Here is a 27,917-nt window from a genome sequence, read left to right on the forward strand (position 1 = left end):
TAGAGGGATGTTGTAAATTCTCAAGGACAGAAGATAATCAGGAGGTCTACTCTCTTGTTTATCTTGCTTGGGCTAACAATTTATAACCTTAGACTAATTGGTCTTCAGCCTTCATGGACCAGAGGGAGATTTACAGCTTAGGGGAGTAATTAGGGAGACTGAGACAAGGGAAACTTGTACAAGGAAACTGAGTCAAGACAGTTAAAGAGAACTGTGGCATAACAAGTGAAATGAGCAGAACCAGGAGATCATTATATACTGTAGTGTTAACTAAGAGTTAGGGGGATAGATTCCCTCCAGTTTAGAGGCAAAGACTATTTATTGAGACTTCCCCAGAGACTCCCCGCCTTTTTCTCCCTTACAAGGCTGGGAGTTTCTAGATGTATTCAAAGGCTAGGTGATTTAACACCTGCTTAAGGCTTTGAAGGCCTTTGGTCTAGTTTGAACCTAAGCCTTTGAATGAACTCTGAAATATATATTACATTGAACTGCAAATTCGGAGAAGTTCTTGGTTGGTTTTCTGGAGATCTCTGGATCAGCCTTGTTTCAGCAGAGTAATCACCACAAGAATAACCAGGGATAAAGTCCAAATTCTTTATTATCTCCTTGCCTGGGGCTGGGCAGCTTTCTGGAGAGCCTTTCAGACCAGCAGGATGAATACAGAGAGGCTCAGAGAGCTCATGTTAGCTGATGCTAAGTGAAATGAGCAGAATCAGGAGATCATTAAACACTTCAACAACAATATTGGATGAGGATGTATTCTGATGGAAGTGGATATCTTCGACAAAGAGAAGATCCAATTCAGTTCCAATTGATCAATGATGGACAGAATCAGCTATACCCAGAGAAGGAACACTGGGAAGTGAATGTGGACTACTTGCATTTTTGTTTTTCTTCCCAGGTTATTTTTATCTTCTGAATTCGATTTTTCTTGTGCAACAAGAGAACTGTACAGATCTGCACACATATATTGTATCTAAGATATACTTTAACATGTTTAACATATATGAGACTGCCTGCCACGTAGGGGAGGAGGTGAAGGGAGGGAAGAGAAAAGTTGGAACAGAAGTTAGTGCAAGGGACAATGATGAAAAATTATCCATGCATATGTTCTGTCAATAAAAAGCTATAATTTAAAAAAAAAGAAAAAGAGATTAGATTAAAGGAATTAGAATAGATAATGAGGAAACCAAATTATCACTCTTTGCAGATGATATGATGATATACTTAAAGAATCCTAGAGAATCAACTAAGAAACTATTAGAAATAATCCACAACTTTAGCAAAGTTGCAGGATACAAAATAAATCCACATAAATCCTCAGCATTTTTATATATCACTAACAAAATCCAACAGCAAGAAATACAAAAGGGAAATTCCATTTAAAATAACTGCTGATAGTACAAAATATTTGGGAATCTATCTGCCAAGAGAAAGTCAGGAACTATATGGGCAAAACTACAAAACACTTTCCAAACAAGTAAAGTCAGATCTAAACAACTGGAAAATATCAAGTGCTCTTGGATAGGTCGAACAAATATAAAAAGGTGACAATACTACCTAAACTAATATATTTATTTAGTGCTATACTAATCACACTTTTAAAAAAGACTATTTTACTGACATAGGAAAAAATAACAACAAAATTCATCTGGAAGAAAAAAAGGTCAAGAATTTCAAGGGAATTAATGGAAAAAAAAAAAAAAGCAAATGAAGGTAGCCTAGTTGTACCAGACCTAAAATTATATTATAAAAACAACAGTCATCAAAACCATTTGGTACTGGCTAAGAAAATAGGGTAGGTTCACAGGACAAAATAATCAATGACTATAGTAATCTAGTGTTTGACAAACCCAAAGACCCCAACTTTGGGGATAAGAACTCACTATTTGACAAAAACTGTTGGGAAAATTGGAAATTAGTATGGCAGAAACTAGGCATTGACCCACACCTAACACCATATACCAGCATAAGGTCAAAATGGGTTCATGATCTAGACATAATGATATTATAAACAAATTAGAGAAACTTAGGATAGTTTACCTCTCAGATCTGTGGAGGGGGGAGGAATCTGTGACCAAAAAAGAACTAGAGATCATTATTGATCACAAAATAGATGATTTTGATTATATTGAGTTAAAAAGTTTTTGTACAAACAAAACTAATGCAGACAACATTAGAAGGGAAACAATAAACTGGAGAAACATTTTTACATTCAAAGGTTCTGATAAAGGCCTCATTTCTAAAATATATAGAGAATTGACTCTATAAGAATTCAAGTCATTCTTCAATTAATATATGGTCAAAGGATATGAACAGACAATTTTGAGATGAAGAAACTGAAACTATTTCTAGTCATATAAAAAGGTGCCCCAAATCACTATTGATCAGAGAAATGCAAATTAAGACAAGTCTGAGATACACTATACACCTACCAAATTGGCTAAGATGACAGGAAGAGATAATGACAAATGTTGGAGGGGATGTGGGAAAACTGGGACACTGATACATTGTTGGTGGAAAAGTGAACAGATCCAACCATTGCAGAGAACAATTTGGAATATGCTCAAGAAGTTATCAAACTTAACATACCCTTTCAACCCAGCAGTGTTTCTACTGTGCTTTCACCACAAAGAGATCTTAAAGAATAGAAAGGAACCCACGTGTGCAGAAATGTTTTGCAGCAGCTCTTTTAGTAGTGGCAAGAAATTGGAAATTGAGGAGATGTCCTTCATTTGAGGGATGGCTAAATAAGTTACAAAATATGAATGTAATAGAATATTATTCTATAAGAAATGATGAGCAAGACTAATTTCAGAAGTCTGGAAATACTTGCATAAACTGATCCTGAGTGAATTGAGCAGAACCAAGAAAACATTATACACAGTAACAGCAAAATTATGTAATGATCAACTATGTTACACTTAGCTCTTCTCAGCAATGCCATGATTCAAGGCATTCCAATAGACTTGGGATGGAAAGTGCTATCCACATTCAAAGACAGAACAATGAATGTGGTTTAAAAAAAAAATGCCTTGTTTGCTTGCTTGTTTTTTCTTTCTTTTGTTTCTTTTTTCCCCCTTTTAATCTGATTTTCTCACAAAACATGACAAATATGGAAAAATGTCTAGAAGGATTATACATGTTTAATCTATATCAGATTGCTTGCTGTCTTCAGGAAGAAAGAGAGGGGAGGGAGAGAGAAAATCTTTGAAGACAAATTGTTAAAGAAATAAATGTTGAAAACTATCTTTACGTGTTTTTAGAAAAATAAAATACTTTTAAGAAAAGCTCCATTTAGTCCTATATTTTGTAGTTTGTTTCATTTTGTTTTTAAATAAAAATAAAGTTTAATATTATTTAAAATTTTTATATCAACATTCATTATAGAAATTGTCCTATAGAGGTTTCTATCCCCCTGTTTTGACTTTCTCCAGTTAAGGTATCAATATTATATTTGAATCATAGAAGAATTTGATAGGACCCCTCCTTTACCAATTTTTTTTCAAAATTTATATGATTATTATTAATTATTATTTAAATGTTTGGTTGAATTCACTTATAAATCCATCTGGTTCTTGAGCTTCTTCTCTGAGAGTTTATTTATAGCTTATTCAATCTCAATTTCTAACATAAGGTTTTTTGAATATTCTATTTCCTATGAAAGACAATTATATTTTTATATTCATACATTTCATTTAAATTATTAGGATTTTTTGATAGATGGTTGAAAGTAAAATAGCTCCTAATAATTGGATTTATTTTTTTTCTTCTTTGTGAATTCACCTTCTTTATTTTTGATAATGGTTTTCTTCTATTTAAAAAAAATCAAATCACTTAATGGTTTATCTATTCTATTGTTTTTTCAAAAAGTCAACTTTTACCCCATTGATGATTAAGTTGGAGGGATTATATGTATCATATTCCTATACAAGAAGGAAAACAGTTTAACCTGACATAGTCCTGTATTTCTCCCTTGAGTCCTGTGTTTGAATGTCAGATTTTCTATTTAGCTCTGGCCTCTTCATCAAAAATGCTTAGAAATCCTCTGTTTCATTAAACATCATCTATTTTCCAGATAATGATGAATGTTGGAGGCAGTGTGGGAAAACTGGGACACTAATACATTTTTGGTGGAGTTGTGAACTTATCCAACCATTCCAGAAAGCAATATGGAACTATGCCCAAAGGGCTATCAAACTGTGCATATCTTTTGATCCAGCAGTGTGTCTACTGGGCCTATATCTCAAAAAGATCATAAAAAAGAAAAAAGGACTCACAGATGCAAAAATATTTATAGCAACCCTTTTTGTAATGACAAGGAACTGAAAACTGAGTGGATGCTCATCAATTAGAGAGTGGCGAAGTTAGTTATGGTATATGAATATTATGGAATAGTATTGTTCTATAAGATATGATCAGCAGTATGATTTCAGAGAGGCCTGGAGAGACTTAACACAAACTGATATTGAATGAAGTGATAGAACCAGGAGAACACTGTACACAGCAACAGCAAGATTATACTATGATCAATTCTGATAGACATGGCTCTTTTCAACAGCGAGATGATTCAGGCCAGTTCCAATGGTCTTGTGATGAAGAGAGTCAAATGCACCTAGAAAGAGGAATGAGGGGACTGAGTATGGATCACAAAATAGTATTTTCACTTTTTTATTGTTTGCTTGCATTTTGTTTTCTTTCTCGTATTTTTTTTCCCTTTTGATCTGATTTTTCTTGTGCAGCATAATAATTGTGGAAATATGTATAAAAAGAATTGCATGCATTTAACATATATTGGATTATTTGCCATTAGTTAGGGGAAAGGGAGGGAAAAAAAATTTGGAACACATGATTTTGCAAGGGCGAATGTTGAAAATTATCTATGCATATGTTTTGAAAATAAAAAGCTTTAATTAAAAAAAAAAAAGACAACAATTTGTTGAGTAGGCTTGTAAGCCTACATCCTTTGCCTTCTGGAATCATAAAATTCCAAGCTCTCTGCTCCTTTATTTAGTAATTGTTAAATCTTGCATGATTATAATGATGGCTGCTTGGCATTTGAATTCTTTATTTCTGGATGCTTACAATACAGCTCAACAACAACAACAACATGATCCCTTATAGCAAAATTAGTCTCTCTATTTCTGTTTTTTCCTTGATCTAAAAATTCAGGATTTTGGCTTTAATATAACTGGGTTTCCATTTGGGATCTCTTTCAGAAGGTGAATGGTGGATTCTTTCATTATTTATTTAGTTCTCTATTTCTAGGATATTTGAAAACTTTTTATCATTTTTTTTTGAAATAGGATGTCAAAAATATTTTTGTTCGGAGATTTCACATAGTCCAAATGATTTTTTTGCCTTCCAACTATTTTAATAGTATTTTATCTTTCTAAATACATGCAAAGATAGCTTTTAGCATTCATCCTTGCAAAACCTTGTGTTCCATATTTCTCTGTTTCTCTCTCTTCTCCTCTCCACTCCAAGATAGGAAGCAATCTGATACAGGTTAAACATCTGAACATATTTCCAAATTCATCAAGCTGCTCAAAAAAAGAGTCTGATCAAAGGAAGGGAAAAAAACCAAACAATAACAATACAACAAAAAAAGGTGAAAATACTATGCTTTGATCCACCTTCAGTCTACATAATTCTCTCTCTAGATGTGAATGACAGTCTCCATCACAAGTCTATTGGACTTGCCCTGAATTACCTTATTGTTGAAAAGAGCTAAGTCCATCACAGTTGATCATCACATAATCTTGCTGTAATGTATTTCATTTAACATCAGTTCATGTAAGTTTTTCCAGGCTTTTCTGAAATCATCCTGCTCATCATTTCTTATAAAACTATAATATTCCATTATATTCATATACAATAACTTAGTTATTCCCCAAATATGGGCCTCCACTCAATTTCCAGTTCCTTGCCACTACAAAAAGAGTTGCTACAAACCTTTTTGTACATGTTGATTCTTTTCCCTCTTTTATCATCTCTTTGGGATACAGACCCAGCAGAAACACGACTGGATCAAAGGCTATGCACAGTTTTATAGCCCTTTGGTCATAATTCTAAATTGCTCTCCAGAATGGTTGGATCATTTTACAACTCCACTAACAAAACATTAGTGTCCCAGTTTTCTCACATCCCCTCTGACATTTATCATTATCTTTTTCTGTCATCTTAGCCAATTTGAGAGGTATGAAAATGGTACTTCAGTTGTCCTAATTTGCATTTCTCTAATTAATGATTTAGACCACCAAATGATTCTTAAATTCTCTCTCCTTAATCTGTTTTCCTATCAGTTGTTTTTTTTTTCCCTATGAGATAGGATGCATAATTCTTACATATGTTTTTTGAACTTTCCCAGGCTCTTTCATCAATGGAAGAATTCTGTAATCTAGACCGAGATATTGAGAGATCTGCCAAGCATTGGAAAAAATTTGTGGAGTCAGAATGCCCTGAGAAGGAAAAATTTCCCCAGGAGTGGAAAAACAAGTCATCTCTGCAACAACTGTGTATGATGAGGACAATGAGACCTGACCGTATGATATATGCTATGAGGTAAAGGTCCCAACTTGATAGAGTCTAACTTCTGACTGTCATGAAAGAGACATCAAGACTATCAAGTGAACACTTATGGAATACAAAGTAGTAGTCTCAGAATCCCCACTTCATCCAGGCCTCAAAACCATCAAAGGAAAGGTTAAGATAAAGGCTCATAAGTATAGTAGTATAAACTCTCTGCATCAAGAGCTCTCAGCCCTGTTGTTGCTTGTAGAATTTAAAGTTGACATTCCTTTGCTGTATCAATATATTTTCTTAAGATCTGAGAGGTTCAAATGGGGAATGGTTAGTAAGCAGAATATGAAGAGGTACTAATCAACTTTGATCAGTGGAAATGAACAAGTAGTGGAAAATTAGTGGAAAATTGTAACAATGTTGATAGAATGGGTCAATTTACTCTAAAGTTGTCATGAAGCCTAAAAATCAAATACATATCCATGTCACATTTGTCACTTACTCACTTCTCTCTCTAAAGTTACCAAAAGTGACCATAGCTTTAGAGTTAAAAGGGACCTTACATTGTTTGATTTCCTCATTTTACAAATGAAATTTTTGTTTGTCAAATGACATATTACCCAATTTGATTAAACTTTTTTATCCTCTGCTTTCCAAAGTGTGTATCAGATGGTTCCTCTCTCCACTCACAATACATTATTTGCAATAATTATTGGTGAAAATCCAGTCATGGTGGAATGTGAAATCCAAGATAGTTTTCTTTTTTCCTATGCAATCCCAACATACCAAGTCAGAACACTCCCTTTCTAAGATTTTCATGTTCCTGGGAGAATTCATATCTCTCATTCTTCATTCTTCACAACTTAACATATTACAGAGATTCTATGCTCTATTGAACTAAGTGGAAATATCCTAGGACTTTGTGTTTGACCTGCTTTATACATTTTTAGCTTTTCATTTTTTAAATTTTATTTGGTTTTACAAAATATAGTAAGTACTCATTTTGCATTGGTATTTCAAGGAAAGATCTCTAAACTAAAAGTTAGGAAATCTTGATTCTAGTCTTCACTCTACTACTATATGTAACTTTAGGAAAGTTACTTCCTCTGACTAGACCTTTTCATCTATAAAATGAAATAACTTCCTGTTATTTTTCACTGGCAGAGATTTTGTGGAAGAAAAGTTAGGAAGTAAATATGTGGCAGGCAGAGCATTAGATTTCTCTATCTCCTTTGAAGAATCAGGACCAGCAGTTCCCATGTTCTTCATCCTATCTCAAGGTGTTGACCCACTGAAGGATGTAGAAAAAGAAGGTAAGAGGACTTCACATCAGAAACAACACCAAGCCAATATCGTGCCTTTCTTTTTTTTTTTAACCCAACAACTAATAAAATTAGTATTTCCATGTGCAAAATGAAGCAGAAAAAGAGGATTGTTTAGATACAGAAACATTATATAATAACTTGCTTTTACTTTTAAGAATATAATTGAATATTATTATATTTAATAGGCAATTGTTTTTTATAAAGTTTAGCAATGTTCAAAGCAGAACAAGCCAGCTTTTTATAAGAAGAAATACTTACAATCAAGAAATACTTAAAATCATTGTCAGGGACAATGGAAACAAGTCAGATTCACTGAGACTCTGAATGGAATTGGGCACCTTATTCCAGTAAAATCTGATGGGTTTTTATAAGATTCTTAATTGGGTCAAGCAGGAGCAGGGAAAGGGGAAGCAAATGGGAAAGAGATTGAGAATCTGAGTATTGGTGCTCATTCATGATAGTTGCATTGTATTGGGTAGGAAAGGAAGGCATTGAGGGGAGAAGAGAAAAATCAAAGTGCCTATCCTGGCTAGGAGCCAGTTACATAGGAATTCTATGAGCCTTCCCTGAGATAGCTGTCTTAGCCAATCCACCCAGAAGTCCCATTGGAGCCAATGCCCACAGAAACCCAGATGAAGCCAGGAGAATTAATTCATAGTTTCTTTCCCCAAGCTAATATTTCTGATCTTTGTGGTGATATCACTGATGGATTATTTGTGTCCTGTTCCTTAGGGAAGTTATAGGCCTGCTATCTTTTCCTGTTATTCATCCAGAAGCAGCATGAGGTGTCTTGCAAGGCACCAAGCATGCACGTGCACACACAAACGCGCGCGCACACACACACACACACACACACACACACACACACACACTTACTTTCCACCTTTGAAAGTAGATAATTGACAGATGGTAGAATACCAAGAATTACAATATTAGTGTGAAAGAGGTAGAAAAATGGAAAGAATGTGGTGAGGAATAATTGTGGTTCTCTATGGCACTGATGGAAACTATCACCCAACTCATGGCATACAGGAGGGCAGCAAAGTTGTCTAGCTCTTATACTCAAGATATGATATTATGATTTCTCAGATATCTCATGACAGTTTCCACAAAAAGCTTTCTTAATGTCAGCAACCTGCTATTCCAGGCTTCCTGCAATTAAAAAACAAAATAATTACAATTAAAACAAACAAACAACAATCCCCCTCCCCTCCACCCCCCCAAAAAAAAACACCTACTTCTCACTTTTCCTACACTTCCTATTGTTTTTTAACCAAAACCTTTTTTAGGAAGAGTTAATTTTGGGTGTATATGAAAAGGAAAGTTTTAGAGTCAGACGATTAAAGAAAGTTCAGTGTTCCTTGGCCAACCACAAAATTACTTTTATCTCAAATGTTAGTCCAGACTGCAAGTCTTCAGCTGCCACGTTGGAATCAGTAAGATTTGGACTCTGTCCTTTTCTGAGACTTGGGCAAGTGTGATAGGCCTGACAATTGCTTAATAGCTCACTTGCTGAGATAAACCCAACTTAACATCTTATAGAAGCCATTTGTGTCATTAAATATAATTGTGGCAGTACCATTTATGAAATAAATGGACACTGGGGATCCTCAATTGCGATTGATGCCCCTCCTCTTCTTCATGTCCGTAAGGATGAAAATACTGTCTCTTTGGTCTCTGGAGCTATCAGCTGTTCAATCCACAGGGTATGGGAATTGATCAACTCCTGATTTATGGAGATGCCTGGGGGGTTTGGACAAGGCTTGAGTTTCTTGACACAGATTCCTCTGTATCAAGGAGTGTTTTGTTTTTCTCACTCTGAGTGCATCATGGAAACTAAAGTGAAAAGTTAAGATTTTTCCCAATGACTATCCAGTAAGCAGGATATAATACTCTGTGGCCTTGGAAATCTTTTTAGGACCTACAATTTATTGGGGTTTTAAGGTTGTAATGTTCTCATTTGTTTTTCTGGTGGTCTTGGGACCAGCCTTCTTTCAGTTCAGTAATCACCACAAGAATAGCCAGGTGTTAAAGTCCAAAAGTCTTTATTGTCTCCTTCACCTGGTGCTTAGCTAGCTTTCTTGAGAGCCTTTCAGACCAGTGGGGAAAGTGCAGGAGGCCAGGACAACCACCATGAAGTTAATGAAGATGGAATTGAATTTCTCTGAATCTGAGGGCTTGAGCTCCTCCCTCCATTCCATTTATCTTCTCTAGCTCTGCCTCTGAGCCTCTTGGTCCCCCCAGGAGAGGCACCAAGAGTCTGACCAAAGATGGAATGAATCTCTCTCCTTGGCTCCCAGAGCTTGAGCTCCCACTTCCAGTCCATTGTCTTCTCCACCCTCTGAATCTGCCTAAGGCTCTCAGCTTATATGCTCTACACTGAGTATAAATCAATCATTATATCACTAGGAAACCATTATTTGTTGTAAGATTAAGTAAATCATACTGAACTTAGAGAACTATTAAGCACCATGCTAAACTAGATAACTGTTGTCTCATCAATTCTGCTGACTTAACACCTTGTAAGCATCCTTGTTTCAGAGTTATGGTTCATAACATAAGGTTGGTTGGGTTTTTTTTTTACACTTCTTACATAGGTAATAATTACATCAGTTTTAGACTAGAAACTATATGAGGCATAATTGGGCAGCATCAGGGAACTGATTATAAACTCATTGCCTAGGGAGCCAAGAAAGCAAGATGGCAGCTAGAATTATACTGCTATGAAGGCCACTGAGAGGCCTGAGAAGTTAACAGATTTTTTAGAGCTAATAATTTTATGGGAGGCCACTGATTAACTCCTGCAGTACCAATGAGTACTAGGCTAGGGCATCCTTTAAGATGCCACCTAGTAGAATGTCATCTATATAACACCATACTCCTTAATTGATGAGATTGCAGGACAGCCATCAGTAAAGGAAAAGGTACCAAGCATTGCTTTCAATTAGTATAGTTAATATGATACTGGAATGACATCTAGAGCTCTTCCAGGAATTGACTTGCTTTCTATTGGGAAACATTTGAGGGAAAGTGCCTTTAGAATCTATGAAAAGATGTGGACTTGGTAGATTGAGTAATAAAGTATGTGAGAATATGTCAAAATGAGCTTCAAGTTGCTTAAAGAACTTGTGGGTATCAGGAGAACAGTGGACATTGTAATTCTGGAATATCCAGATCTAACAACAGTTCCTGACGTGCCAGTATTAATTGGAACCAATTCAAAATACTAGAAGAATAATGTGAAGCAATAAGTTGAGTCCCAATTCCGGCACACTAACCATCTACTCAATACAGAAGCTGAAAAGAGGAGAAATACAAAAAAGTGATAGTGAACATTAAAAGAATACTGACTTTACAAATTCTGGACTAGACCTGAGATTTTTTACTTTAGTGACTTCCTAATACTAGAAGACTGTCCAGATAGAAGCTCAGCAAGATATCATGAATTTTCATATTGCATGGATGGAATAGGAGGATGTTCTTAAGAATGTTCCTAATCCACAGAATCTAATTCACTAATTCATGACCATTCTGGGAAAAATCAAGGAAGATTTCTTTATCCCTGATATAGAAACCATATTAAAGAAAGCTGGTTAATGACATCATCACAATCTAGAAGCTCTTATGTATCATCTATAGTGGTGATGGAAAAGAAAAAAAAGATATTATGATGGATAGACTACTGGACTTTAAACAACAGCAAAACCTAATACAGACACAATGACTGAGTTTAAAATATCCTAGACTGCTTTCTAGGTATCTAGTAATTAAATCTGAGATTTGGCCTTGTATGAAAATATCATCAGTTTTGTATGGCTGAAATAGGCAAGAAGTCTGCTTTTATCTATCCAGCTGGACATTTTACAAGTCTGTTCATATGTTACATGCCATCTTGGAGGTACCTTCCACTTTCCAGTGGTTGATGAGGAATGTAGTCAGAGACATGGACTACCTGGGAAGTATTAGTATGCCTTGATGTCTTCATTATCTTTGCAAAACTCTAAACAATATAAGAATTAATGAAAATGTTGTATCAGCTAGAGAAAAACCATTTGAAGCTTTCCTATTGATAGCCTCACTTTTTCAGAACCTCTGTTATTAAATGAGTCACAAGGGATGAACACTGACCCAGAGAAGGTAGAAGCAATTCTGAGTCTTAAAGACTTAGTAGTTATTATTGCAAAATTGTCATCTATCAGAAAACATGCCAACTTTATGTGTGAATCTTTACTGAACCAACCTTTGTTTTCTCAGATGTCTGCAGCAAGATTAGGTAATGAAAAACCAAGCGAAATGATATAAGTTAAAAAGCAAGGAAATGATGCTAAAGGATTCCAGGAACTTGAAATTGTTGAGACAAAAGAAGACATTGGAACAGTGCAATGGGAATCAAAACTTGACATTTCTAATTATTAAGCACCTACCAGGAATTGTACTAAATTCTGGGAATGCAAATATAAACAAAAAGACAGTCCTTGACCTCAAGGAGCTTACATTCTAATAGGGAAAGACAACACATAAAGGCAAACAGAAAAGTGAAAAAGAAATTGGAAAGAAGGAATCCATATAAAATCCTGGTGGGGAAAGAAGTCCAGAGTCAGAAGTGGAGTCAAGAGAGGAATGAAGGGGGGACTTCCAGCCAAGATGGCGGAGAGGAGACACACTGCTGTGTAACCTCCGTGTTTTTCTCTCACTATCCATTTCATTTCATGCCTCTGAATTAATGCTCGACTGAAAAAAAAACATACAGTTACTTACCAAGAGAAACCATCCTCGTCAAGAAAGGTCTGTTTTTTGCGAGGGCGGGAACGGTTATTAGATTGGAAGCAGACTGCGGGCAGCAGCTGCAGCGAGAGCACAGAAAGCAGCTCAGAGCCGAGCAGAGCGGAGAGGGGGTGGGGCGTGATCGCAGGCGTCTCTGAGGGGAGAGCTTTGCTACAGGATTAGATACTTTGCTCCGGCAGCAAGTCAGCAGCCCAGCAGAGAAGCTAAAAACACCGAGGGTGAAGAATACAACCCCAAACAGCTGGAGTCTCTCGGGACCTGGCCACCCCTCCCCCACAGTGTCTCAGCACGCTCTCGGATCTCAGAGCGCAGGCGCCACAGCACAGTAGGACCCGTGCCTCACGGCTACCCTGTCCCTCCCCCAAAGAAAGCAGCCTCCATTCAAGGGTTTTTTTCTTCTGTTTCTTTGATAGTTTGTCTTTGATTATTAGACAGAATGAGCAAGAAACTGAAAAAGACTTTAACCCTTGACAGCTTCTATACAGATAAAGAGCAGACTCCAAATCCTGAGGAGACTAAAAACAAACAGTCCCCAGGTGAATCCCCAAAGGAGGAGATCATATGTTCCTCAGCACAGATGAATCTCATGGAGGAAATTAAAAAGGCTCTCACAAGGGAGCTAGAAGAAAAATGGGAAAAGGAGAAGGAGGCTTGGCAAAAGGAGAGGGAGGCTTTGCAAAAGGAGAGGGAGACTTGGCAAAAGGAGAGGGAGGCTTGGCAAAAGAGCCTGGAGAAGTCAGTTAAAGAGAGAGTGGATAAAGAAACCAAATCCTTGAAAAATAGGATTGGTGAACTGGAAAACAAAATTGGTGAAATGGAAAAAAATTCCACAGAACAAAAGAACTCAATTGGACAATTAGAAAAAGATCTTTAAAAAGTGAGTGAAGAAAATACTTCACTGAAAATCAGGGTCGAACAAATGGAATTGAATGACTCGAGGAGACAAGAAGAATCAGTCAAGCAAATCCAAAAATATCAAACAATGGAAAAGAATGTGAAATACCTTCTGGGAAAGACAACAGACCTGGAAAACAGATCCAGGAGAGACAACCTGAGAATCATCGGACTCCCAGAAAAGTATGATGAAAAAAAAAGCCTGGACACTATTTTCCAGGAAATTATCAAAGAGAACTGCCCAGAAGTCATAGAAACAGAGGGTAAAATAGACATTGAAAGAATTCATCGATCCCCTACTGAAAGGGATCCTAAAATCAAAACACCAAGAAATATAGTGGCCAAATGCCAGAACCCTCAGGAGAAGGAAAAAATACTGCAAGCAGCTAGAAAAACCCAATTCAAGTATCAAGGAGCCACAATAAGGATCACCCAGGATCGGGCAGCATCCACATTAAAGGATCGAAGGGCCTGGAATATGATATTCCGAAAGGCTAAGGAACTTGGTATGCAACCAAAAATAACTTACCCAGCTAAAATAAGCATCTTTTTCCAGGGAAGAAGATGGACATTCAACGAAGTAAGCGAATTTCACCTATTTTTGATGAAAAAGCCAGAACTTAACAAAAAATTTGATCTACAAGTACAGAACCCAAGAGAAATCTAAAAAGGTAAAGATTAATCTTGGGAACTATATTTCGGCTATAAAGATGTATAAAGAATACATGTATACCTTGTTCTAGAAACTAGTTGTGGAAAGGACATTGTACCAGAAAAAGGGGAAAGTGGGGGTACTACATTTCATGAAGAGGCAAAGAAAACCTATTATATCTGAGAGAAAGAATGGAGAGGGATGAATATAGTGAGTATTTTACTGCTTTCAGAATTGGCATTAAGAGAAAAATTTTAGACATATTCAATCTATGGTGAAACTTCTCCCACCTCATTGAAAAGTGAGAAGGGAAAAGTGAAAAGGGAAGGAATAAGCTAACTTATTCCTTAATGGAATTAGTGGAAGGGAATACGGTAACTGGGAGGGAAAGGGGTAAATTAGGGGGAGGAACTCTAAGTGGGGGGAGGGATACTAAAAAAGGGAGGGCTGTGAGAAGCAAGTGGTGCTCACAAGCTTAATACTGGGAAGGGGGGTAAGAGAGTAAGAAGGGAGAAAAGCATAAACCGGGGTTAACAAGATGGCAAATAATACAGAATTGGTCATTTTAACCATAAATGTGAACGGGGTAAACTCCTCTATAAAGAGGAAGTGGTTAGCAGAATGGATTAAAAGCCAGAATCCTACAATATGTTGTTTACAGGAAACACACCTGAAGCGGGGTGATATATGCAGGTTAAAGGTAAAAGGTTGGAGCAAAATCTACTATGCTTCAGGTGAAGTCAAAAAAGCAGGGGTAGCCATCCTGATCTCAGATCAAGCTAAAGCAAAAATTGATCTAATCAAAAGAGATAAGGAAGGGCACTATATCTTGCTAAAGTGTAGAATGAATAATGAAGCAGTATCTATATTAAACATATATGCACCAAGTAGTGTAGCATCTAAATTCTTAAAAGAGAAATTAAGAGAGCTGCAAGAAGAAATAGACAGCAAAACTATAATAGTGGGAGATCTCAACTTTGCACTCTCAGAATTAGATAAATCAAACCACAAAATAAATAAGAAAGAAGTCAAAGAGATAAATAGAATACTAGAAAAATTAGATATGATAAATCTCTGGAGAAAATGTAATGGGGACAGAAGGGAGTACACCTTCTTTTCCGCAGTTCATGGAACCTATAGAAAAATTGACCATATATTAGGACATAAAAACCTCAAACTCAAATGCAGTAAGGCAGAAATAGTGAATGCATCCTTTTCAGACCACGATGCATTGAAAATTACATTCAATAAAAAGCCACAAGAAAGTAGACCAAAAAATAATTGGAAACTAAATAATCTCATACTAGAGAATGATTGGGTGAAACAGCAAATTATAGACATAATTAATAACTTCATCCAAGAAAATGATAATAATGAGACATCATACCAAAATGTATGGGATGCAGCCAAAGCGGTAATAAGGAGAAATCTCATATCTCTAGAGGCCTATTTGTATAAAATATAGAAAGAGAAGGTCAATGAATTGGGCTTGCAACTAAAAATGCTAGAAAAGGAACAAATTAAAAACCCCCAATCAAACACTAAACTTGAAATTCAAAAAATAAAAGGAGAGATCAATAAAATGGAAAATAAAAAAACTATTGAATTAATTAATAAAACTAAGAGTTGGTTCTATGAAAAAACCAACAAAATAGACAAACCCTTAGTAAATCTGATTAAAAAAAGGAAAGAGGAAAATCAAATTGTTAGTCTTAAAAATGTAAAGGGAGAACTCACCACTAACGAAGAGGAAATTAGAGCAATAATTAGGAGTTACTTTGCCCAACTTTACGCCAATAAATTCGACAACTTAAATGAAATAGAAGAATACCTCCAAAAATATAGCTTGCCTAAACTAACAGAGGAAGAAGTAAATATCCTAAACACTCCTATCTCAGAAAAAGAAATAGAACAAACTATCAATCAACTCCCTAAGAAAAAATCCCCAGGACCAGATGGATTTACATCTGAATTCTATCAAACATTTAAAGATCAATTAGCTCCAATGCTAAATAAACTATTTGAAGAAGTAGGGATTGAAGGAGTCCTACCAAACTCCTTTTATGACACAGATATGGTACTGATACCTAAACCAGGTAGGCTGAAAACAGAGAAAGAAAATTATAGACCAATCTCCCTAATGAATATTGATGCTAAAATCTTAAATAAAATATTAGCAAAAAGATTACAGAAAATCATCCCCAGGATAATACACTATGACCAAGTAGGATTTATACCAGGAATGCAGGGCTGGTTCAATATTAGGAAAACTATTAACATAATTGACTATATCAACAACCAACCAAACAAAAATCATATGATCATCTCAATAGATGCAGAAAAAGCATTTGATAAAATCCAACAGCCATTCCTAATAAAAACACTTGAGAGCATAGGAATAAGAGGACTTTTCCTTAAAATAGTTAGGAGCATATATTTAAAACCTTCAGTAAGCATCATATGCAATGGGGAAAAACTGGAACCTTTCCCAGTAAGATCTGGAGTGAAGCAAGGTTGCCCACTATCACCATTATAATTCAATATTGTATTAGAAACACTAGCCTTTGCAATAAGAGTCGAGAAAGAGATTAAAGGAATTAGAGTAGGCAATGAGGAAACCAAACTATCACTGTTTGCAGATGATATGATGGTATACCTAGAAAACCCCAGAAATTCTACTAAAAAGCTATTAGAAATAATTCATAATTTTAGCAAAGTAGCAGGATACAAAATAAATCCCCATAAATCCTCAGCATTCTTATACACCACCAACAAAATCCAAGAGCAAGAGATACAAAGAGAAATTCCATTCAAAATAACTATTGATAGCATAAAATATTTGGGAATCTACCTACCAAAGGAAAGTCAGGAATTATTTGAGCAAAATTACAAAAAAGTTTTCACACAAATAAAGTCAGACTTAAATAATTGGAAAAATATTAAGTGCTCTTGGATAGGCCGAGCGAATATAATAAAGATGATAATACTCCCTAAACTAATCTATTTATTTAGTGCTATACCAATCAGACTTCCAAGAAAATATTTTAATGATTTAGAAAAAATAACAACAAAATTCATATGGAACAATAAAAAGTCGAGAATCTCAAGGGAATTGATGAAAAAAAAATCAAATGAAGGTGGTCTAGCTGTATCTGATCTAAAATTATATTATAAAGCAGCAGTCACCAAAACCATTTGGTATTGGCTAAGAAATAGATTAGTTGATCAGTGGAAAAGGTTAGGTTCACAAGACAGAATAGTCAACTATAGCAATCTAGTGTTTGACAAACCCAAAGATTCTAAATTTTGGGATAAGATTTCAATATTTGATAAAAACTGCTGGGATAACTGGAAATTAGTATGGCAGAAATTAGGCAAGGACCCACACTTAACATCACATACCAAGATAAGATCAAAATGGATCCATGACCTAGGCATAAAGAACGAGATTATAAATAAATTAGAGGAACATAGGATAGTTTATCTCTCAGACTTGGGGAGGAGAAAGAAATTTGTGACCAAAGATGAACTAGAGACCATTACCAATCACAAAATAGAAAATTTTGATTATATCAAATTAAAAAGCCTTTGTACAAACAGAACGAATGCAAACAAGATTAGTAGGGAAGCAACAAACTGGGAAAACATCTTTACAATTAAAGGTTCTGATAAAGGCCTCATTTCCAAAATATATAGAGAACTGACTCAAATTTATAAAAAATCAAGCCATTCTCCAATTGATAAATGGTCAAAGGATATGAACAGACAATTTTCAGATGAAGAAATTGAAACTATTACCACTCACATGAAAGAGTGTTCCAAATCACTATTGATCAGAGAAATGCAAATTAAGACAACTCTGAGATATCACTACACACCTGTCAGATTGGCTAAGATGACAAGAAAAAATAATGATGAATGTTGGAGGGGATGCGGGAAAACAGGGACACTGATGCATTGTTGGAGGAGTTGTGAACAAATTCAGCCATTCTGGAGAGCAATCTGGAATTATGCCCCAAAAGTTATCAAACTGTGCATACCCTTTGATCCAGCAGTGTTTCTATTGGGCTTATACCCCAAAGAGATACTAAAAAAGGGAAAGGGACCTGTATGTGCCAAAATGTTTGTAGCAGGCCTGTTTGTAGTGGCTAGAAACTGGAAAATGAATGGATGCCCATCAATTGGAGAATGGCTGGGTAAATTGTGGTATATGAATGTTATGGAATATTATTGCTCTGTAAGGAATGACCAGCAGGATGAATACAGAGAGGCTTGGAGAGACCTACATGGACTGATGCTAAGTGAGATGAGCAGAACCAGGAGATCATTATACACTTCGACAACGATATTGTATGAGGATGTATTCTGATGCAAGTGGATTTCTATGACAAAGAGACTTAACTGAGTTTCAATGGATAAATGATGGACAGAAACAGCTACACCCAAAGAAGGAATACTGGGAAATGAATGTGAACTATTCGCATTTTTGATTTTCTTCCCGAGTTATTTTTACCTTCTGAAGCCAATTCTCCCTGTGCAGCGGGAGAACTGTTCAGTTCTGCAAATATGTATTGTATCTAGGATATACTGCAATATATTTAACATATATAGGACTGCTTGCCATCTTGGGGGGGGGGTGGAGGGAGGGAGGGGAAAAAAACGAAACATAAGCGATTGCAAGGGATAATGTTGTATAAAAATTATCCTGGTATGGATTCTGTCAATACAAAGTTATTAAGTCTGCTGGAGAATGGTAGTAATAAGAGTAAAACTCTGTATGACCTGAGTAAACCCTGTAAAATTATGTAAAATCACCAAAAAAATTTCTCCTTTGATCTACAAACCAAAATGGTCTTGTATTCTCTTGGGGGAAATCACAACTCCAGGCAAGATTTCACATTCACCTGAGATTTCCCTTAGACTCATGCATAAAATGGGTCTTTAGAAAATGACTCTTTGCAGATTGCTTCTTTCTTGAAAATGATATGCCTGCCAAGAGAATCCCTCTTGGTGTTTCTTTAACAATAAAGCTTTTTATCATAGCCTTTGGGTTCTTGAACTTGTGCCTTGGAGAATGGAACCTCACCCATTTCTGCCTAACCTCTACATCACTACCTTCATCCCTCATCAGTAACACAGCCATCTTCTAAAATGAGAAGATAGATTGAGAATAGTAAAGAAAGAAGCTAGACTCCTCAACAATGCAATGATAAAAGTCAATTCCAAAGACTCATGATGGAAAATGCTATCCATATCCAGAGATAGAACTGATGAGGTGGGAGATCCCCTCATCTGTGAGACAAAAAGGGATTTATTTCCCCTAAGAAGACAGCTTGTTAGGAAGGCAGACTTCTTAGTGGTCAGGGAATAAGCAAAGGTGGATTACATTGAGAAAAAGATATCTTCATCAGTGGGCATGGTCCTGTTAGGACATCTGCAAAGATTGGGGTTCAAAGTTGTCTTTTATTAGCTGTCTAAGACTTGGAGCTTCAATTCAATTCAAAATTGAATTGAGATTACTCAGCTGAGAGTTTGAGTCAATGTTGACAATGCCCCAGGCCTACACTTCCAGTTGAAAAGAGATTACTTGAAGGGCTTGTCTGGGGCCACTTAACTTGGGAAGGGTGTTGTCTGGGAAAAGTATGCCTTTCTCAGGGGAGAGCTTGAGACCCCGAATCACCCTTCCCCCACAAATTAGAGGGACACAATTTACATCACAACTATTGAATCTAAATGAAGATCGAAGCATACTTTTTCACATTTTTATATGCTTTTTCTTTCTCCTGGCTTTTCCCTTTTCTTCTAATTCTTCTTTCACCACATGGCTTATATGGAAATATGTTTAACATGTATAACTTTTAAAAATAGTTCAGAAAATCAGGAATGGAGCCCAGAAAGCAATGAAGAAGTAAACAAAAAGAAATCCATCCATGCATATAATTCCATTCAGAATAATACTACATGTTATGGGCCAGAACTTGAAACAAAGGATTCTTACCAGGTGCTAAGTCAGTGGAATTGATAGAGACAATGATTGTTTAGCATGGTGCTTAACAGTTCTCTAGTTCAGTACATGTACTTAGTATTTAATATACTTCCACAAGATTCACACCTATGGTAACAGAGCATATAAGCTCAGACAAACTCAGCCAGAATCAGAACTGGAAGACAGAGACCATGGTGGTGGTCCTCCTGCTTCCCTCACAGAAACCAAGACACATTCAGAATCTCAAGAAGCTGGCAGAGGTAGAGAACACAAAGGACTGGCAGGAAGAGCTCAAGCTCTCAGAGACAAGGAGAGAGATAGGCCTCTAAGAAAGCTAAATGGGCCCCAGGAAAGGAGACAAGACTTTGAAAGAGACAATTAAGGATTTGGACTTTAACACCTGGCTGCACTAGTGTTCAACAGGATTTGCCCCAGATTGGGGGGGTAAGTGAGTGCTGCTTTAGTGTCTTGCCTTTTTCTCTGTTATTCCAACTCTGTTATTCCTTACTTATTCCAGTAGGTATCTTCAGTGAAACTAAACATCTTTCACTAACTGATTACTGAACTGAAACGAAGGCCCCAAGAAAAACTGAAACAGAGAACATTACAACTACATACTTTATGCCATAGTTGCATAGGTTTGGGCAAAAGTCATGCCTACTTTTTGAAGTATATTTTGGAGTTTCACATAAAGACTTCCCTACAAAATCTAAGAATTTTAGCTGTTCTAAAAGAATAGCTTTGCACAGGTAAAGGTTCTGATAAAGGCCTCATTTCCAAAATATATAGAGAACTGACTCAAATTTATAAGAAATCAAGCCATTCTCCAATTGATAAATGGTCAAAGGATATGAACAGACAATTTTCAGATGAAGAAATTGAAACTATTACCACTCATATGAAAGAGTGTTCCAAATCATTATTGATCAGAGAAATGCAAATTAAGACAGCTCTGAGATACCACTACACACCTGTCAGATTGGCTAAGATGACAGGAAAAAATAATGATGAATGTTGGAGGGGATGCGGGAAAACTGGGATACTAATGCATTGTTGGTGGAGTTGTGAACGAATCCAACCATTCTGGAGAGCAATCTGGAATTATGCCCAAAAAGTTATCAAATTGTGCATACCCTTTGATCCAGCAGTGTTTCTATTGGGCTTATATCCCAAAGAAATACTAAAGAAGGGAAAGGGACCTGTATGTGCCAAAATGTTTGTAGCAGCCCTATTTGTAGTGGCTAGAAACTGGAAAATGAATGGATGCCCATCAATTGGAGAATGGCTGGGTAAATTGTGGTATATGAATGTTATGGAATATTATTGTTCTGTAAGAAATGACCAGCAGGATGAATACAGAGAGGACTGGCGAGACTTACATGAACTGATGCTAAGTGAAATGAGCAGAACCAGGAGATCATTATACACTTCGACAACGATATTGTATGAGGACATATTTTGATGGAAGTGGATTTCTTTGACAAAGAGACCTAACTGAGTTTCAATTGATAAATGACGGACAGAAGCAGCTACACCCAAAGAAAGAACACTGGGAAACGAATGTGAACTATCTGCATCTTTGTTTTTCTTCCCGGGTTATTTATACCTTCTGAATCCAATTCTGCAATGCAATGCAACAAGAGAACTGTTCGGTTCTGCAAACATATATTGTATCTAGGATATACTGTAACATAACCAAATATATAGGATTGCTTGCCATCTAGGGGAGGGGGTGGGGGGAAGGAGGGGAAAAATCGGAACAGAAACGAGTGCAAGGGATAATGTTATAAAAAATTACCCTGGCATGGATTCTGTTAATATAAAGTAATTATTAAATAAAAATTAAAAAAAAAAGGAATCTAATTGCCAAGGGAAAATCAGAAACTTTATGAGCAAAACTACAAAACATTTTTCACAAAAATTAAGTCTGATCTAACCAATTGGAAAACTATTAAATGCTCTTGGATAGGGTGAGCAAATATAATAAAGATGACAATACTACCAAAAAAAAAAAAGAATAGCTTTGGCAACTGCTGTAGTTAATGGTGTTAACAATGAAGGTAATTTGGAACCAAGAAACAATATAATTGGTGGATATGGTGATTGGACCAGTTTTAATGATATGATCTCAACTATCTCTTAAGCTATCTCTCTTCCATGACTGAGTTAGTGAAGGAAGAAATTGCTCCTGCCATTTGTCCAAGAAAGGGAAAAATCAGAAAAGGTTGAAAAACTTGGCAACATTTCAAACTGCTTACATATGTCCACAGACTGTTCTATACTTTACTACTCTTCTTTTCTTCAATGCCATTTATTCTCATTATTATACAAAAAAAATCAACTACTGCTGATTTATTTTATGTGAAGTGAAATAAAAGTACAATATTTAGGAGAAGTTAGGTGACACAGTGGAGCTAAAGCATTGGATCTGGAATCAGGAAGACCTGATCTCAAACTAGGCCCAGAAATTAGCTGTTTAATCCTTGACAAGTCACTTAACCTCTGCCCATTCTGAAATTAAAAAGTGTCTTCACATATAAAAAGAGGATAATAGTAATACCTACCTCCCAGGGGGCTGTTATGAGAATAAAATGAAATATTTATAAAGTGCTTTGCAAATTTTTAAGTACTCTATATAAATGTTAGCTACTATTGCTAGTGCTATTATTAGGGGGGAAACAAAAGAATTTAGAAACATGATAAACTGATTTGGAGCAGCCAGCTCTAGTAATTCTGACCACAGAAGCAGAAAATGACTTTTCTGTTTAGATTCCTTTCCTCTTGTGGAAAGGAGGGAGAAATAGATCTTGAAGGAGTTGTTCAGTTGACAGTATAATAGCATCTTTTTTTCTGAATTGGAAACCTGAGGGCATTTGGGGTTAATTTACCAATCATTTTTCCTTATGATCACAGTAAACATCCTCATTAGCCACAGTATTTCAGCAGTTCATCCTAGTCTTGATTTGAAAGGGAGAGATGAGGAACAGGCAAAATGCCTAGACTCTTCATGGCACCAAGATGGAGAATGCCACACTAATTCCAAACCTGATTCTTCACTCACTTCACACAATTTTTCTGGAAGCAGTCCTACAATCCTTCAATTCCACAATGCCAATACCGATAAATTCTAGGCAGGGATCTAGACAGCAATCATGAGCTAATTTTAAAAAGTGATTATTTTATGCATTTATTTTATATTCTGATAATCTGATAAAGCTGGGGGAAGTTGTTTGTTTTTTCACAATACCTGGTAAAAACCTATACAATGCTACTTATGTTTCCAACATATACATTCCTGTAATACAGTGTTTCCTAAAATTTAAAAGATAGGTTTTACAGGATTAGATGAGTTAGTTAATGCTGAAAGCAATAGGCATTGTTAGTGAAAGATGTTTAGTTTCACTGAAGATACCTACTGGAATAAGTAAGGAATAACAGAGTTGGAATAACAGAGAAAAAGGCATGTGCTAAAAGAGGAAGACACTAAAGAAGCACTCATTTACCCCCCAATCTGGGGCAAATCCTGTTGAACTATATGCCCCTGTACCTAATCTTGGAAAGAGCCCAGGATGTCTCAGCAATGTTACTAGATTCTATAGGATCTATACTCTTGGGGTCTCTACACCTGAGATACTATGAAGGAAAACTTTTGGTTGTTTTGTAATTCAGTCTTCCACCCTCTTGTCTAAACATATGTACTCCTCAGTTACAAGCAAAGTTATAAATTTTCTATGTATATTTTCTTCCTTACTAGACATATAATTTGCTTAACCACTTTATAATTTAGAACTATTTATTTATAATTTAATCAATACTATAATTATATATTTATTCATTTAAACAATGTAGTTATAACATAAACAATCTCTCTTTAAGTAATTCTTTAATTCTTTTATTAAATAATTGCTCATCAGTATTTTTCTATTACTTTTTATAACTGGGAAAAGAACACATGCTCTTGCTTGTTTTTATATCTTCTTCATTAAACAGTTTCTGATAAATACTAAGCTTTTTATAAATGCTTTCTTTCATTCATTATTCATATGTATCCAGATCTGAGGGCTCTAAAACATAAACATCTTTTTCAGAGTTGCTGATTCCTGATGACTAGTTAGAGTGAGTCCAACACCTAAATTGATATAAAATACAAATATGCATTCTTAAAATACTTCTTACAACTACATAATTTGTATTAGGAACATATCAGAGCAAAACTTAAGGGGATCCAGAATAAGAAAATATTTGGTATGACATCTATTTATGTGTGTGTTATCTTGTTGTATATATGTCCATATGAAAGATAAATGATATAATGGGACAGTAAGACAAGAGAAATAATAATAAAACTCCTTATTCCTTTTTAGGGAAAAAACTTGGTTATACCTTCAACAATCAAAACTTCCATAATGTGTCCTTGGGTCAAGGACAAGAGGTAGTGGCAGAGACTGCATTGGATCTAGCTGCCAAGAATGGTCACTGGGTTATCTTGCAGGTATTATCCATTTTTCTCTCTCAATCCTAATTAATAGAAATTATAGAAACTCCCATAAATTTTACTGTCCCCCTTGTATATTTTCTGTCCTCTCTTATAAATCAATATCTCTTGGACATTGGGATAAAGCAGTAATGCTTTTTTTGATTTCAATAAATTGATTATCAAATTTGATTTTGAATCTCCCATCAATTAAGTTCATATTATCTTTGGATTCAAAAGTTGAGAAATGTACTTCTTTCTGAGGGATTTCCTCAAAGAACAATAAATCTAGTAGAAAAAAAGGATAGTGGCTATCATGGTGCTGGATAGAAAATGGCTTTTCCATCAGCAAGGTACTCTTTTGGTGATGAACTTGTGATTCTGAACTCCACTTAGCAAGAGGAATAAGAGAATTGCCTGTTACTAACCACTTTTGTTCCCATGAAGGAATGATCCTCTCAAACAGCAACAAAAAAATTACAAAACCCAAAATCACAAAATTACAAAAATTACAAACTTGACTTGGACCTTGTGTTCTGATACACTCAATTTTTTCATTTAGAATTCTTAGGGGGTTTTCCAATTCTTGTTTACTTTGCATTTCTGAGGTATAAATTTGATTACATGATTCCAAACAACTAGGATGCCTGATTATTTGTTTGAAGGAAGGACTAGAACAATGATGTCATATTCAAAATAGAAATTGATTTTGAAGTAGGAGTGAAACTGTGTTCCCTTTATAATTATCACTCTGAAACTGTGTTCCCTTGGGATATAGGAGTCTCAGGCCCTCCTAGGAAAGTATATCTCCCCAGGTAAATTAAGTGTCATTATTCAATTAGAAATCTTGGTCAAAAAGCAACCCATTAATCTTTGGGGGATGCCAGACCCTTTTAAATTCCAATTAGAGATCTGGGCCGGATATTGATCTAGGGCTGGGGACTTTGGCTTTTCTTTTTGATCTGAATAAAGCAAAAGCTCTCCGATCAGGAGTCAAAGGGATGATGGCACAAGAGTGCAAACAGTATGGTGTGTAAATGGATAGGAAATACCATTACTTATTCCTGACTAAGAAAACAGCATGATGAAAATAAATTTTGTGAAAATTAGTTTGGGAGCAAAAGGCAATGATTTGAAGAGAGTAGAGCCTTAAGATAAGTATAACCACCTTGGTGACTGTTAGTATCATCTATACACAAGGTAATAAAATTCTGGATTCTTTAATGGTGATTCCATAGAGGAAGGCCCAGGCAATCAATAGAATGGGAAGGTTCTTTCCATGGTTCTGTCTGCTGTCTAATTTATTTGATCTCCCAGCCTTATGCTATGTATAAATTCTTGGAAACCAAAATCAAGATCACCTTTGTTGTCAGCTACAGGGTTGGTGGCTGCTTCAATGCAAAATATAGCAAATAACTCTCTTCCTGCTAGAATATCCACCTGGTAGCCAAATGGCTTGACTCCCTTGAGAAGAAGCTGGAGCAGCACAGCAACAGTAGCCATCATAAGTTCCGGGTTTTTATGAGTGCTGAGCCTGCAACCTCTCCTGATGGCCACATCATTCCCCAAGGCATACTAGAAAATTCAATTAAGATCACCAATGAGCCTCCCATGGGCATGCATGCCAAACTGCACAAAGCCCTGGACAACTTTACTCAGGTACCAGACAAGGGACAAGGAGAGAGGGAAGGGAGAAGGGGATTTGCTTCAATATTTCCAATGCACATTTGAGATTCAACTATAGGATGTGTTCAGGATAATGTTTGGTTGGTAAAGAAAAAGAAAGTTGTACCTGTTCTTTTTTAACTGATCTGTAGCCTGTGTCGATTGTATACCCAATATTTGCCTGGTTCATAGGGGAAAGGGAATCAGAAATCTTACATGCATATGTCTTTGAAAATAAGTAAGAGAATAGTACAGGGTCAAGTTGACTATACAGCAATAATAGTTCCCTAAAAGAATTCCAGAATAAGGGTGATAAGTTTAAAGGTTAGAAAGAAAGCCATAAGCTTCACCTGTATGAAAACTTTTCTTATGAGATTCTTGATCTCTATTTCTGACTCAGTGAAAAAGTATGTAGACTTGCCCCTGGAAGAAACCTATGGATGAGACTGGCCTAAAATATGTCCACAAAAGAAACTGCTCTGCCACTAATTCATTTATTCTTCAACACAAAGGATCTTACTCAGAAGTCATTTGAAAAAATTCACAGAATTCCCTAAGTCTCCCTAGGCTCTTGCTCAAAGGTCAAAGCATGTTTTAAAATGATGGTGCTCTAATGGTGTTATTGGGACACCATTGTGACAAAGTGTTACTATGTGATTTATGCAAAGCAGGCAATGCAGAAGCTTTTGATACCAGGCAAATATGCAGATCTTCATTTTACAGATGAACAAAGTGAAGTCCAAAGAAGTGACATGACTGACCCAAGTTCTTACAGGGAGTAAAGGACAGAGCTGATATTCATGTCTAAGTCCTTAACTCCAAATACTCCTGAATTCTTATACTAAGCTACCTGATTTGAACTCTGTTTTGAAATCTGAATCAATTATATTTTTTCAGGATACTCTGGAGATGTGTAGCCGAGAGACAGAATTTAAAAGTATCTTATTTGCACTTTGTTATTTCCATGCCGTAGTGGCAGAAAGACACAAATTTGGACCTCAAGGCTGGAATCGCTCTTACCCTTTTAACACAGGAGATCTTACCATCTCAGTGAATGTACTCTATAACTTTCTTGAGGCCAATGCCAAGGTAAGGATAATGAATGAAATTATTAATTATTAAGGATCAATATATACATATAGATAGGAATGCCAAGTCCAAACCTTCCCATAATTTTAATTCAGATATAAAATACAGTGCCATTTTTTGGTGGAAGAAGAGAAACAGTCCCAATGAATCACCACTCAGAACTTTCTAACAAGAAGTATTATTTAGGTTTGGAGGTAAGAAGAAATGAATGAATTTTATTCTCATCAGAATTGACTCAAAGAAGGAATGACATATACACTCAATTGAGTATTAAAATATATCTTAACTTACAAGAAAGTAGAGGGAAAGAAATAAAAGGAGGATATACCAGGCAAATATGCAGGAAATGATAGAAAGGAGGGCAGATTGAGTGAGGGAATAGTCAGAAGCAAAAAACTTTTGAGGAGGAAGAGGGTGAAAAAAAAGAATAGAATAAATGGGGTCAGGGAACAATAGAATGGAAGGAAATACAGCTAGCAATAATAACTTATTAATTAGCAATACAATTAAATAGCAATAATAAAA

At 35.9% G+C, this 27,917-nt stretch overlaps 1 protein-coding gene across 1 annotated transcript in view; it reads left to right on the forward strand.

Annotated features, from left to right (window-relative positions):
* Window positions 1-27,917, forward strand: part of DNAH9 (dynein axonemal heavy chain 9) — a 581,066-nt gene that overhangs the window by 518,981 nt on the left and 34,168 nt on the right. Inside the window, exons 60-64 of the mRNA XM_051995550.1 lie at window positions 6,371-6,564; window positions 7,687-7,835; window positions 24,529-24,656; window positions 26,070-26,297; window positions 27,201-27,392. Coding sequence (XP_051851510.1) covers window positions 6,371-6,564; window positions 7,687-7,835; window positions 24,529-24,656; window positions 26,070-26,297; window positions 27,201-27,392 — 891 coding nt within the window. The remainder of the gene's footprint in view (window positions 1-6,370; window positions 6,565-7,686; window positions 7,836-24,528; window positions 24,657-26,069; window positions 26,298-27,200; window positions 27,393-27,917) is intronic.

Source organism: Antechinus flavipes, chromosome 4 (genome assembly GCF_016432865.1).
Source record: "Antechinus flavipes isolate AdamAnt ecotype Samford, QLD, Australia chromosome 4, AdamAnt_v2, whole genome shotgun sequence".
NCBI lineage: Eukaryota > Metazoa > Chordata > Mammalia > Dasyuromorphia > Dasyuridae > Antechinus > Antechinus flavipes.